The sequence below is a fragment of the Leptosomus discolor genome, chromosome 17, assembly GCF_034619465.1.
Source record: "Leptosomus discolor isolate bLepDis1 chromosome 17, bLepDis1.hap2, whole genome shotgun sequence".
Taxonomy (NCBI): Eukaryota; Metazoa; Chordata; class Aves; order Leptosomiformes; family Leptosomidae; genus Leptosomus; species Leptosomus discolor.
In genome coordinates, this window is record NC_141407.1 from 7,551,219 (window position 1) to 7,566,065 (window position 14,847).

Sequence of the window (14,847 nt, forward strand, 5' to 3'; positions counted from 1 at the left end):
TGGAGCACAGTACAAACTGCCTCTCTTTAGGTGCTCATAATTCACACTCCATTAGGATGTCGATGTAGGGAATACTTGGCAGGATGTCAGAGCTTGCCAGGCATGAAGAGATTGAGTTCATCTCGTTAAACTGCATTCTGAAGTGACAATCCAGTATTTATATTTTTTTTTCCTCCGCTGTAGCATCTCCTTAGGAGAGCAGCATGGCTTGCTCCGAACACAGATCCCGATGTAAAAGGGCCTGCAGTGCCCACCCCGACAGCCGCTCCGCTCAGCATGTGCCAGGCTGTCGCAGGTGTTGGATATTCATGCAAGGCTGTGGGAAGACTTTTCTTTCTTTCCCTTTGAAGCTGAACAATGGAATTATTTTATTCATCTCAGAATCGATTCATGGCATATGAATCTTAGCACATGTCTGTAGCAATTCAGCATCTGACTAATCAGAAAACAATATTTTATTTTTAAACCCATTAGGAACAACAATACAGTGACAAAGTTTGAAGCAGAGAAGCTAACGTGTTGGCTCTTTTCTCAGAGTATTTGAAAAGAAGTAGTAGGTAAAATGGTCAGCGCTTCAGCAGTCTCACAGGGTGCTGAGCTGAGACTCCCACTGTTGTTTTTTGCCGACAGACCAGTGTTTGGACTTGGGGACCTTCTTTCTAATTTCAGCAGGTGATGATATCCAGATGGGTGATTGGTGTTTTCCCTTCTTCATTTTCAACCCCAAACTGACATGAATCATGTTTTCTGTGGGGCAGATCTTCATGGAGAGGAAAGCAAGAATCAGCTCTTTGTTGTTGACCTTAAGAGTGAAGTTTGTGGCTGTGGGAAATGAAAAGGCTTGCAAAACCATCTTTGAACCAAGGATAGAGCAGGCAGATTTGCCGTAAACTGCTGCGTAGCTCAGGGCATATCTCCTTTGCAGGCAGTCAGGTCCTGTCCCACCCGGCCACGTGCCCCTGGTACCCCTGGATGCTGACTCATCCCCCTCACCCCGACCCATCTCTGCTTCTACAAGATCTGCAGTGTGCTCCGAAGGGTGCGTCACCTCTGTCAGATGGGTTTTTCTCTGTTTCCCTGCTGGGGTTGTCAATTCTTCATGCTTCATAAGTGCTGGTTTGTACCTGGGCCTCATTTTGGAGCAAAGCAAATGATTTGCTTGCCGAGGAACCCAGGTGTGAAGCCAGAGAGCAGAGTGTGCCCCAGTCGATACCTTGCATCATGTGTGGATACAAATTGATGCACGCTGCTTGGCTTGGGTAAGAAAAGCAACAGAAATGCAGTCTTTTTGCTCAGGTTTGGACTGGTCTTTCCTGGAAAATAGAAAAGGGTGTTTTGTCCGGAGCTTTGCAGTAGGAACAAATGTAACCTGAAAGCAAGAGTCTTAGCCGATTTCCCTTCCTTTCCACCTTGCACCCCAAGGTGAAGTTTGGAAGGAAAACTAACCAGGCTGTTTTGCCAGACCCTTGGTGTGAATTGGGTGGCCTGCGTTGATGCTGCCTGGCCATGTGCTTTGGGTAACCAACATGTTCTGTGTTTGGAAGCAGTTGGTTAATTTAGGAGCAAAGCTGATCGAGTTGGAATTCAGTCAATTGCTCATCTCAGGTTTAAATCAATATCAATTAATTCTAAAGTATGGGAGGGTCTGTACCATCATGCATTGTGCTGGTTTCTTTTTGTGTTAGAAGCATCCAGCAAACTGAGTGAACGTGAGGGGGAAACTGAAAACAAAAAGGAAAGGAGAAGGAAGGTACTGAGCACCTGGGACCTGGGTGGGGGAAAAGGAAGGAACAAGAGAGGAAGTAGTCTAAGTGTAACAGTGAAAAGGGCACGCTCTGTCCCTCAGAAACATCAACTCAGTGAACATTTGTCATAGAGTAATTCTGTGTAGGAGTAATAATTATGTAACCATGACCTTGTGGTGAGCTATTGCAGAACTCGCATAGATTTTTCAAGACTTGATGGCCTTTGAGCGTGGAGAGACTTGTCAGTAGCAGAGAGGAAGGGCTTTGAAGAGTCGTGTGTTAGACTGATGTAGAAGAGGACGTGAGAATTGGTGACTCTTTCCTTGAGGGAGAGAAGGGGACAATGCCGCTCTTATTTTTCCCGCCCCCAAAGTTTAAGGCAAATACAGTTCTTGGTGGTAGTCAGTTCTGCCACAGGAGTGGCATCGTCCTTGAGAAGAGCTGCCTCTCGATGTGGTTGGCAGCTGAAAATGTATTTAAGGAAGTGAACTCTCCAAAGGATGTTCTGTGCTGTGCAGGGCACCTGCACGGTCACCTTATTCCTCTTCGTCCATTACTGGGTTGTCTGGTTAGTTGGTCTGATGTCACTGACAGACACAATTAGGGGAAACATAATGAGATCCAGTTAATAAATAACAAAATGATGGAATATAATTAATACCAGTCAAGAAGGGTTTAGGGAAAATGGGTCTTGTCAGACATCTTTTTTTTTTTTTTCCTCCAAGTTTTAGCAGAAGAAGGTATCTGGGTAAATGTGATATATATGTAAAGGTTTTGTCCTAGAACAACATGACCCTAAAAATGTGATAGTGATAAATAGATTAAAAACTTAGTTCACATTTCAAAAAGCAGTTGTCAAGGAAAAGCCTCAAAAGCAGAGGCTTTAGAAGGCCTGGTGCTATTCAGCGTTTTCATTTGATTTGGAACAAGCATGAGTTTAAACCTCACTAAATTGACAAGCGACATGCACGTTAGAAGGATAGGAAATAGTATTGAGGGTGGGAGAATTGTATAGAGCAGTCTGGACTTTTTGCTCTCTCTCTTCAGGTAAAATGTGTTTTCTTACGTATTTCTTAATATAATGTTCTACATGGTTGTGCCAGCAGGACAGGCAGGGACTGCACAGTGTCCAGGCGAGGTGTGATGCTGTACCAAGAGCTTACTGAGGTCTTGGGAGGTGGAAGCAGAAGCAGTGAAGATGAGAGTACGAGCTGATTTTTACCTCTGTACATGTTTTTGCACTAAAATGCAGTATCCAGTTCTGCTGTGCGTGTTCTCAAAAGGGCATTTAAAACCTGGGGAGGTCATTAAAAAGCTTCAAGGGCAGGAGAAAAAAATGCCAGAGTGTGAGAAACATAAAGAGCTCAGTCTGTTTAATTTATCAAAAAAGATTGAGACATGACTTGATTATGCTGCAGAAGAGTCTTTATAGTGAGAACACAGAGCAGCGCTTGCAGTGGAGAAGGGCATTAAAAAAACTGATGGGTGAAACCTGAAAGCAGACAAACTTAAGTCAGATCTCTAAATGTCAGGTAGTAAAATAAACTGCACAGGCAAATGGCAGATTCTTTACCTCTTGATATCTTCAAATCCAGAGTGGATAGCTTTTTAGAAGATACTCTTTAGCCAGATGTAAATTATTTGGCTGAACAGAGAAAAATATAAGTGCCTGTCAACAGAGAACTTGGCGTAGTGTCTGCTGGTCCCTTCTGGTTCTTGCCATCTGCGAGGTGCTGTGTATCTTTGCACTGGATATTTGAGCAAAAAATTTCTTCTTCCCAAGGTCATTGTGAAGCAGAATCTGCTCTTTAGCTGCGTATTGCACTACGGGCTTGACTGGCTGTTTAACCTTTGTCGTTTACTGCTTAATTGGAAAAGGCGCAGGGAATAAATCTGGTGATGCTCCAGAAAACGTCAATACTACTCTTACTTGTTCCAGAAACCGCTGACAATTTAATTAAGACAAATGGTTTTGCCAGGCAACACCCACATAGACGCATATCATTTACGTTCTTGATTTGCAAAGGTGCTGAAGCACAAGACTGCAGGTAAGGGAGGAGGCACAGCCCCTATGTGATGCTCCACACTGACTGGAGAAGGTTGCTGGGGGGTGACTATTGCTTGTGAAATGTTTTTGGTCCACAGACAAGCAGTGCAGCATTGCCCATATTTATTTCCTTTCTGCGCTGACCCTTTCCAGGTGTGCTACTCCTGGTCTGCCCTTCTCTCCCAACTGAGGGGGTTAAAACACTGTATTTTTGTTACATGCTAACTACAGGTGAAGTTTGGCTAAAGGGCTAATGTGGGTGGTTCAGGAGCCCGTATCCCATTTCTGATGTCATCTCTGGTGCTTTTGGTGATCTCTTACCCTGTTTCATTCTTGACTCTGGCCACAGTGGTTCGGGAGCTTGCCTTTTTGGCAAAACAGGTTACTGTTTTTTCCCATCTGTTCAAGGGAAACTTCTGTCAAAAGACCCTGAAGGGCTTTTTCCAGAATAATGGGTGATGGTTTGTGAGATGCAGGAGTCGCTGTGCATCTCTGTCTGGAAGTGGAGGGAAGAATGAAGGATTCTTGTAATCTATTCCTGTCATCTCTTTTCCAGGGTTTCTCAATTTATAACTGATTTTTTTTTTTCATAAGAATATCCATGTGTCATAGCTGTAAAAGCAATCAGGAATACCAGAAACCCACCCATTCATAGAAAGCCAGCTGTGCAAAGCAGTGCACGTGGTGCTACAGCTGAACTTGCCCTGTGCCAGCTGAATAGTCTCCAGTACAGTGCTCTGGTACTGCCTGTCTTCCACGGTGCTGCCTTCCCTTGTCTTTGGGCCCTTCTGCTTTATGTCACTAGCTTTGAATCAGGAGGAGAAAGCACTGAGCACCTTGGGTTGCTCTGAAGCCTTGCTCTGTCCCAAGCCTCTCATTTGTTGCCCGATGTGGACGCATAGTCTTCTAAGTATGAATGTCTCCAGGCGTGTCTCATTAGATTGGTGAAATAAGAGGGGTTTTTTAAACAGATGTTGCATTGTTGGGCAATGGGGTGTTTTTGATTTGTTTCCTACATTTATGTAATTTGCTGCTTTGACTGTGGTTGCCTACCAAGGCTCTGGTAAGGACTAACTTAAAAGGCACAGAAGGATGAGTGTTCTGAGAGTGCACATGTGAAGGAGGGATGGGCATTGATGGATGTAGATGACTAAAAGATTGTTTGCGGAGGTGAATGCAAGACAGATTAAATAGACCATCAAGTCTGCCCGCAAGGCTGTGGGATGCTCTCTGAAAGGAACCTACAACCCCATCAGAGGATCCAGCAAGCTGTACAAGGCTTGTAGACAGTGCATCAAAGGGAACTGTTCTGCAGTGGTTGGGGAAATAGGTAAGGCCGTTTCATGAGGCTTTGCTTTTGTTGATGCCTGTATTGTTATTCTTGCCCGAAGGTCTGGATTTCAAAAGGACATTAAAAATATGTTTTACGTTTTAGCTCCCTGATTTATACGACGTGCTTCATACATTGCTCTAGGCACATGAACAATACAAACTGTAGTTAATGTTAACCCAGAACATGCATATTCTATTCTCTTAGCCCATAGGGACATGCTTACACATGCTGCACCATATGTGGGGACAGCAGCTGGTACAGAGCCTGGGGGCCAACACGTTTACCCAGTTGGAACCTTATGATACCAGAGGAAAAGGGACTTTATAGCTTAATTTATAGCAGAAATTTTGCCTTTGCATTTCAGTGTAGGCATAATTTGAGAATTAGGGTAAGAAGCATTTCTGATGTCTTAACTGATTTATTTTATTTCTTAAGTGACTGTTCACACCAGGATCCAAACAAAAGTGGTTTAGGTCAAGGGCTTGCTACACAAATAGTAATGTTTTGCCTATTTTAGGCAGGTTCATACCGATATCCTTGTATTTCCAAAGTAGTTGGGAAAGATTTGTTTTCTTTAATATTTGGGGATCTTGAGTTCTCTAGACTCAATAACGGGGTCATTTCTTCTTCAGGGCGGTACTCAAAAAGCTGGTGGGTTTCCGAGAGCACCGTGGGTCAAGGGTTTGTTGCCTGAATCCAGGTTAACAGGCGGGCGTCTTTAAAGGATTTAGATAAGTCTGCTTTGTTCAGAAAGCTTGTAGCAGATGTGTTTCAGGATGAATGCTCTATGTGGGATGAAATCTGGAGCTTCCTAACACCAGCTAAAGCAATTAATAGTAATGGTATTCATTACATATTCATTACATAACCTGGTTTGTTCTGAGAGACAGACTGCTCGAGATGGAGGATGAAAATAGCAGCCGTTAATTTCAGAGGGCTGAGCCTCTGAAGACTGCACCCAGGAGGAACAGAACCTACTTAATTCCCTTTGCGCTCTGGCCGAGGGCGTGTATGAAGGGGAATAGTCCTCTCTGGGGTTTTCCACTGCTGGTGCCTTTCTAGGTGCCACCAGGGAACATTTTGACTGTGCCCAACTATTCCCCTATGGCCCTTCTGGGAGGGCTCCTGCCTTCGCAGCCTCTCTGGTGCTGCCTTTTCCTCCCCTTTACTGCCTTGATGCTCCCCAGGAGCTGCAGCTCTTTGCTGCTCTGCACAATCTGAGGCAGCAACGTGGGATTTAGGAAGCGTTTTGAGGCATGGTCAGGCTGTATGCCTCAGCTCTGCCCCTGGGTCCTGCTGCTGTGTTCCCCAACTGGGTAGCTCCACGTATAGCCAGCTTGTGTGCCTGCATGCAACTGCGCTTGATGCATAATTAATTGGTACAAGTGGTCGGAGTAGGTAGGGTGGTATGTATGTTTTGAGTTTCTGCTGGGCCCTGCCTTGCTGGAGCACTGGGTTTGTTCCAGAGATGACTGGGAGCTGCTGCTGAAGCAGCACCGAGTAACAAAACACTGCATGAGAGCAAAGTACTGCCTGGCTGCCAGGTGCCAGGCTGATCTTCTGAAAGACCTTCTCTGCTTCTCCTTGACTGTCATTGCGAAAGGCTCTGTGAATAAAAGCCAACTGCCTTTTCCCCCTTTTTGTTCCTAGATGGGGATGGTCGGAGACTCAAAGGAGCCATCCAAAGGAGCACAGAAACTGGGCTGGCTGTCGAAATGCCTAGCCGGACCGTCCGTCAAGCCAGCCATGAGTCCATTGAGGACAGCATGAACAGCTATGGATCAGAGGGAAAGTAAGTCATTGAAAGGAAGCTGGGTAATCGCTTGTGGGATGCACTGTTCTTCTTGTGCCTGTCAATTTGCCTCCAGCATGATAGGTGATGGCTTTTTCTGACCTGCCTGTGCTGCGGGTGTACTGCCCATTCAATTAGAGTGGATCTCTCTGCCTGCATAGTTGGCACATACTTAGCTGTTTATACACTTTTCTTTGGTGTCCTCATTATTCTGAGCTGAAGCAGATACCCATTGCTTTTAACCACTTTGCCTTTAGAAGAATAATTCAGGGTGAATAGCTGAGGATCGTTACTGGTGATAAATTATAAGCCTGTAGATTTTTTTTTTAGTGTTGCACAATAGACCATCTCCCCTGTTTCAAAATAGCTGTTGAGGGAGGGGCATGCCAAGGTGATGAAAAGGATGCAAGTAGCAAAATAATCATTCTGATATCAAAGTACGTATTTAGAAGCCTGTTTATACTTTTGGTAACAAACTTTCGTCTGACTTAGTGTCCTAAGGGAATGTATTTTAGAAAAGGTCTTTGACCCCAAGAAAATTTAGAACGTGCTTTGTTGCATTTAGGCTTTACACCAGAATGCAAAGCAGGGGATCCTTGGGCCAGAACTTTGGGGGCTGACTTGTCTCCAATTCTGGTGTTTGTATTTCCATTATTTGAAGCCGTATATGGAGGTTTAAATAATTTTATGAAGATGATCATTCATGGGAATCTTTGGAGACAAAAAAAACACCAGTATTTAAAAAAGGAGGCAATATATACTGTGAGGTTCCGTGCTTCTAGGTGTGAGGCCAGAATGTTTGTGTACCTAAAATGTGCTTTGTTTAAGCCAAGTGCCACACTTGGCATCGCTCCGTACACTCTTTCTAGTCCTACGTGATATTCCAAGTACACTGTACAGCTAAAATGCTATGATGGTCCAAAGGCACTCTCAATTAATGTGATCCCAGTGTTAAATAAGTAACAGGCTGTAAATTAAGCGAGACTTTCTTTAGCTTTAGAAGTAGGCTAATCCTGGAAAGGCATCATAGATCTGTGCTGAAGGTTGGAAATAGTAATGAGGCACAGGCTGCGATAGCAATCTTGTCACTCCAAAGCTGTGATGTACCTTATCTCTTCTGTGAGCTGCTGTCTCCAGGGAAATATTCCTGCTACACCAGCACAGTCCTGTGGCTTGGAGTTCTGCCTCCACTATGAGATGCAGAGGATTAGTGATTAAGTTTGGTCCCTTGGCAATGTGGGGCAAGAATCTGCATTCATGCAGAATAGAATTCTTTTCTTCTTATATTTACTTAGTTTATGCTCCTGGGAAGGGGTAGGATTCTCTGAAAGGTCTGTGTCCTATCATTGCATGAGCTGGCTGCTTTGACTGGGCTTTCCTGGAGAGAGAGTATTTCTGCCAACAAAATATTGTACCCATACAAGTGCTGTTTTACCCGGAGGGCAGGCGTTGTGTAGATATCAGCTCAACAGAGAAAGAAAAATCCTGTCTTGCAATCCAAATGTCTTTATTAAAACAAGTCCTAACATTGGTATTCCAACCTCAAACACTGCCAGAACATCCTCGGCAGCCCCTCTGCCAGGGGTGGGATGGCTTCTCTTCCTACTTCTCTGAAAAGTGTAATTAAGTGGTTCCTGGGCGCTTTGTTCCTAGGTGGAATAATTGATCTCCTCTGGAAAGCCAGTGGGAATTGCAGCTATCTGTCTGAGCCACAAGTGATAAGCAAACAGGGCTGAGAGTACAAAGAACTGAGAGGGCTCTATTCTCTTGAAACATGGTGGGAGGGGAGTTTCTCTGCTTTCTTTTCCTGCAGTAAAGAAAGGAATTGTTTGGGAAAAGCTTTGAGGGACAGAAATGTATTCTCCTAAATCAGGTTTCTCTTGACTTCTCTTGTTCACTGTAGCTGTGTTCACAGGGAGGCAAAATGAAGATTCACAACTGTTAGTTGTGGCAAGTTTATTTTCCCTTTAATGCTGGGTTTCTGACTGCAGATACTCCTAGTTCTCACCAGTGACTCTTGAAAACCCAGTTTTCAGCAAGACAAGGTTGCCCTAATTCTTCCTCCCCATGCATCTCCTTGGTATGTTCTCACAGGGAAGAAAATTAATTCAAACCCTTGTCTTCCAAGGGGGCTTGTTTCTCAACTTCTATATGTTTTTATGATCTTTTTCAATTTGAGGACTAAAAGGACAACTTTCAAAGGTGGCACACTGAAATGATCAAAGATTTGGTGAATCTTTGCTGCAGAAGGCCTAAATACCTCCTCTCAGTCATACAAACGTGCTTTGAGAAAGCGATGCTGATTGACTGCTTTCATGTTTGTTGTGGTGAGCTGGTGACAGCTAGCTACAGCTGCTCTGTGCCAGTGCAAACTATCGAGCCAAAGAATTTTCTGTGGTGCGTGATTTTGAGCAATGCTGCTTTTCCTGTGAATACCAGAGTGCATGAAATCCAGTTGTTGTTTTTTTTTAAGAGGCTTATTCTGTGGGGATATACTTCTCAGATGTACTAGGCCCTCCATCAATAAAATTCCCTTTAGGGTTTTATCTGAAGATGAAGTATACTGAAGATAGGAAGCTGGTCTAAAAGATGCGTCTCCTGGAATTTAAGCTCGTACAGCATGCCAGTAAGCGCTGACAGTGTCAACACACTGCTTCGTTTAATTTTTTGCCATACAAAAGTCCCCCAACCATATTACTCAGCTTTTATACTGCACAGTGGTTGTGCACTAGTGTAGGAAATTAATATAATAAAACTCAATGTGAGACTTTATAGAAGGGAAAGGTGATATTTATTCTAAACAAAACTGTTTTCAGTCATTCACACTTCTAGGTTTCACTCACTCGTGCTTTCATCGCCCCGTGCAGGCACTAAGCCTTGTGCATCCAGGTGCTGTAGCCAGGCTTGGTAGTGTGCTGCAGGGAGGACCAGGGACACCATCTGTCAAGCCCTCGCTATGTCTTCTGAGTTGTTCTTCACAACAGACTGGCTCTTGGACTGTTTTTTTGCTGTTTTGGGGTTTTTTCCCTACACTTTCTAGGACTTAGCTGTTATTATGGAGTGATCCTTCACCTTGGGGTCTTGCTCTTCTTGATCTCTGTAGATCTTAAGCAGTGCTGCTACCTTTTTGTTTCCGTGTTTGGGGGATCTTTATGGCTACAGTCTGCCTTCAGAGAGGCTATGGAAGTGGTGTGCTCTCTAACCTTGTTGTCCTCCTCTCATCAAAGGACAGGTCTGCTGCTGACAGGTTGGTTGTGCTTTTGCACACACAGATGTTTCCATTTGTGAGTGATCCAGACCAGTCTTAGCCCTGGTTACTAATCTTTACAGCAGTGATATTTTCTTCTATGTATGTACTTAAAAAATCTCCATGACAGGACAGTTACCCACTGTGGCAAGTGCCTACCAGGTAGTCTCAGGACACCAAGATTTCTGCAAGGATAAAATTCTGAATATAGGAATAACTCACAAACAAACTCCTGAGGTTCAACAGAGATCTCCAGCTCTATCCTGGCTCTTGCATGACCCACCTCTTGTTTTGGCTGGGCTTTGCTGCAGCTGCACAAGACCATTTACAACGTTCAGAAAGCAATGGCTTCTGGACTTGTGTGTAACTTACTCCTGCCAGCCACTTTTTCTGAAAATGGAGCAGAAAGACAAAAATGGACCTTGAACAAAAGACTGTTAGCTGCCATAGTCCCTAGTCAGTGGTACTTGTCAGCTTTTTTGTTCTTGCTGGCTGCTGCTGAGATGATTAAGTTATGGAGAGCTAGGGTGATTTTTACCTTGGAAAAGAACAGCAGGTGATGACTAGCAAAAAACTTAAAGGATTGTTCTTGTATTGCCTGAGATGAGTCTGCCTGTCCAGCGAGGAAGCATCTTGTTGTTAGTTGTATCGTCTCTCTTTTCCCATTATGAGGGCAGCACCAGCCCGAGCCCTGCTGAAGCCACCATTGTGATGAGGGCTGGAGGCAGAACACGGCCTGGCACGTGTGCTGCCAGCACGGGCATCTCGTGCCTCTTGGCTTTGTTCTGTCTCGTGCTGTTTCTGCAAGGTACAGCTTGTACCAGTTCTCCCGTCTGTGCATACAGGGCTGATGTGAACCACTGCTGGGGCTTGGGCTAGAAGAACCACCTGCCCTTCTCTGCTTCACTGTGGAGCAGTAACTGAAAGGAACCTGGAGAAAATACTGTCCTGGGCTGTGACCACATGGCCATGTGAAAATTCACTTTCCTTTACCAAACATTATCGATTGTCATTTCAGAATTACCAAAAGACTTGATTCTTAAATGCACCATTCAGGAGATTCGTGTCACAGCTATTCACTGAATGTCTCCTTTTTGGTATCCAAAGTGGGGGGACTTCTAGACTCTTTATAGCAAACTATCTTTAGGGATCACCTTTTATCCAAGTCCTTTTAAAAAAATGTAATGAAATGTGTTGTTAGTATAGTTCAGGCTATGAGAAATCAAGGCCTTTCGAGATGGAAAGTGGAAAAGGCATGAAGATTCTTTCTGTAATAAGCCAAGAAATTAGTCAGCTTGTTCAGTAACAGCACATCTTTTTGTGCTGTTAAGCTTGCCCAGCATGGCTTGGAAAGGTTGTGACCTTGAGAGCTGTAGTTACAGCAGTATATACAGTGAATCCCACCTTTAGCAATGGCTTGGGAACAGGCGAAATTGCTCCCTAAAGGCAGGTAGCTATCTTCTATTCAGTGCATCTGAGATGACTAGTGATTGCTAAAACTGGAGCTAGCCTGGTAAGGTGGGGAAGGGAATGGGGGAGGTCTTTGTACATAATTCACTGCGTAGTTTTTATAGCACCGTTTAGGTGGCAGAATTCATACAGCAGAAGGATCGGATACGCGAGCAGAGTACAGCATGTTACAGCACATAAGACAGCACGTCACAGCACTAAAAATGTTACAGAAAGTGGAGTGGCCAGGAGAGAAGCAGAGCTTGTTGAGAGGCAGAGATGGGGATATTGCCTGGTAGAGGAGAGGTGTGTGGTCAATGGGGTTAGGTTGGATTTGGGTTCTGCAGGGATAGATGCTCGATAGAAAGCCTTTCCAGCCAAAGTGAAGGCTCCTGCATTCACATCAACTTTCACAGGGTAAGGGGCTGTGTGCCCGGTCCCCTGATGTTGAGTATTGCATTAATAAATCCTTATGTGCAGCATAAATATTTTACAGATAGGAGAAGTAAAATTAACCAGTTCTGCCTTCCTCCTCAGTTGATGGATATCTCCTTGGCTTCTGTATGTAAGATGCAATTTAAAAGACCTTAACATGCAATATGGATGAGTGTGATTGTTATATAGTACATTACTGCTCCCTGAAATTGGAGTTCTGATGGGGGTTTTTTATATTTAAATAAAATAACTGTCAAATATATTATCAGTCTCAGAGGAGACTTCCCCCTTCCTCTTTCTTCTGGACGAAGGAGGTATATGTTGCTGTCCCTGGTTTTTAAAGACAGAGGTGGAGAATTTAGCTATGTGTTAGATGTAGACCTACAGCAAATCCATTAGATCAGCTATGCAAGTCAAACCATTCAGTTGCATGTTGTTTAGACAACTTGCTTATTAATTGCAACTTTGTGCCCTAAGAGGACAAAAAGAAAGTCTTCAGGAAATATTTATGAGAACAGAACAGTAATTTCTTGAACTCTGGGCCCGAACACATGCCATGTACATATTAGACACAGTGGAGCACCTCTTTAAGAGTGTATTCTTCAAAGGCCCAAGTTGATGGCAAATAGGCCGTTTTGTGGATAGTGTGAGTAAATCCATGAAAAGCACAAGACAGAACGGTATCTTCTGAAAATAGCTGTTCTCTGGGTGTGCCAAGGGGTGGCTGTGTTGAAGCTATCTGGCTTCACTGCTACTCCACCTGGCTGAACCCACAGCAGTGGAGCAGTGCAGGTCTCCAGAAGTCAAGATGTGCAAGTGTAATAGAGAGGCAGTAATGGGGATTTGGTCCAAGGGGGGACACAAATGAGGTCTTCTCAGAGTACCCCTCTTCTTGACAGAGCTCCTTGACAAAAGGATGTAATGCCCAGCCTGCAAAGGGAGTGGGAGAGGAATACCTTGCTCTGTGTTTCTTCTGCATAGACATAGCAGCCAGCGTGTGGCCATTACAAGTTGGTACAATCAAGACCAGTCCCAAAGTCTTGTAAGATAGTTCATTTCTTTTGCCCTTGATTTTTAATTTTATGCTGGTCTGTGCTTTGAACTGATAAATCATGAATGGTGTTAAGGACTGATATGCAAAGAGGAAGGACTGGGAAAAAATGTGGAAGGAAAAAGTAAAGCAAAGCACAGGAATGATTTCTCTGGAGAGGGATTTTAAGAACAGGTTAGACAAGCAGCTGTCATCTTATATAAATAAGGCTGCTCTGGCCTTGAGACCTGGGTGTGGACTGGGTGACCTGTGGAGGTACCTTCTTACCATATTTCCTGAGAGTTTTACAAGGTTTTGACAAGCTGATTCTGCAAATGCTTGCAGCAGCGTAATGGTATACCTGGCATCCAGAGTCCCAGAAGCAATTTAAAAATAGATTTAGAAAAAGAGGTCAGACAAACTCTGTGTGGACAGGAAAAGAAATTAATGATACGTTTTCCCTAACTGTGTCTGTGCTGTTAACATGCTCTGCATGATAATGTGCAGCGAAGGATGGGTGGGGGTGTGGGAGAGGCTGAGCGGAGCCACAGACGTGGTATGAGGGATGAGCAGAGGTGCCCTGCATTTTCTGTGTGCCATTTCATATTGAAGTCGGCATTGTCCATTTAGGCATTCAAATCCTGGTCCGTTTACAAGCAAACTTTGAAAAGCTAGTTCTCCATACGAAGAGGTACGAAGAGCAGCATCCTTTCACCAACTGCACGATGCTTTGCGTGTGGAGAGGGAGGGCACCGATCTTTGCAACGGGTCGGTCAGGAGATGCTGCCACCGTGAAAGAGCAGAGAAGCAAGCAGCTGGCAAAGAGCCTTTAAGCCGCTCTTAAATTACACTACAGAGGACAGATTTCATATGCCCTGACGTACAGCGTGCCACGCAGGAGCACAGTCTTCAGAGCCTGCTGCAAAGATTTCCTAAATAATCAGGATTATGAGTGTTGTGTTTAAAAGAAGAACATCTAGGCAATCTCGGCCCCCGTTTGAGCACACGGTCCGTAAGGCTGAGTGAGCGCACAGTTTTATTCTGGATATAAACGTGTCACCAAAGTAACAAATTGCTGATGCAGTCCCCTCTCCCCTGAAGCCGGGAGCGGTCGTTAGGTGCGTGTGCCGCGTGGGGGGGCGGGCGGGCGCTGCCCTGCCCTGCCCTGCCCTGCCCTGCCCTGCCCGGCCCGGCCCTGCCCTGCCCTGCCCTGCCCGGCCCTGCCCTGCCCGGCCCTGCCCTGCCCTGCCCTGCCCTGCCCTGCCCTGCCCTGCCCTGCCCTGCCCTGCCCGGCCCTGCCCTGCCCTGCCCGGCCCGGCCCGGCCCGGCCCTGCCCGGCCCTGCCCTGCCCTGCCCGGCCCTGCCCTGCCCGGCCCTGCCCTGCCCTGCCCTGCCCTGCCCTGCCCTGCCCTGCCCTGCCCTGCCCTGCCCTGCCCTGCCCTGCCCTGCCCTGCCCTGCCCGGCCCGGCCCGGCCCTGCCCGGCCCTGCCCGGCCCTGCCCGCCGGCTGCCGCCCCGCACGCCCGTGTCTGCGGGGGCTTGTCTCCCTCTCGCGGGTGTCCAAACGACTGCAGCGAGAGCGGTTGTCCCCTCCCGTCCCTAGGTGCGTCCGTGCTGCCTTCAGCCTGGCGGGGAGGTGTGTCTGCTGCCTGGCCGCTGTGCCCGGGACAGCTCGGGCTTAGAAGTGGCTGGTTTATCCGTGCCCCTGACGTGGGTTTCGCAGCCTGGTCTGAGCCTTGGGGCGGAGCTGGTACCTGTGCGGACAAAACT

The 14,847-nt window shown here is 45.8% G+C and overlaps 1 protein-coding gene across 1 annotated transcript in view; it reads left to right on the plus strand.

Moving 5' to 3' along the window:
- RIMS4 (regulating synaptic membrane exocytosis 4) overlaps positions 1–14,847 on the plus strand; it is a 51,488-nt gene that overhangs the window by 28,077 nt on the left and 8,564 nt on the right. Inside the window, exon 2 of the mRNA XM_086474687.1 lies at positions 6,776–6,917. Within this exon, the coding sequence (XP_086330813.1) occupies positions 6,776–6,917 (142 nt within the window). The remainder of the gene's footprint in view (positions 1–6,775; positions 6,918–14,847) is intronic.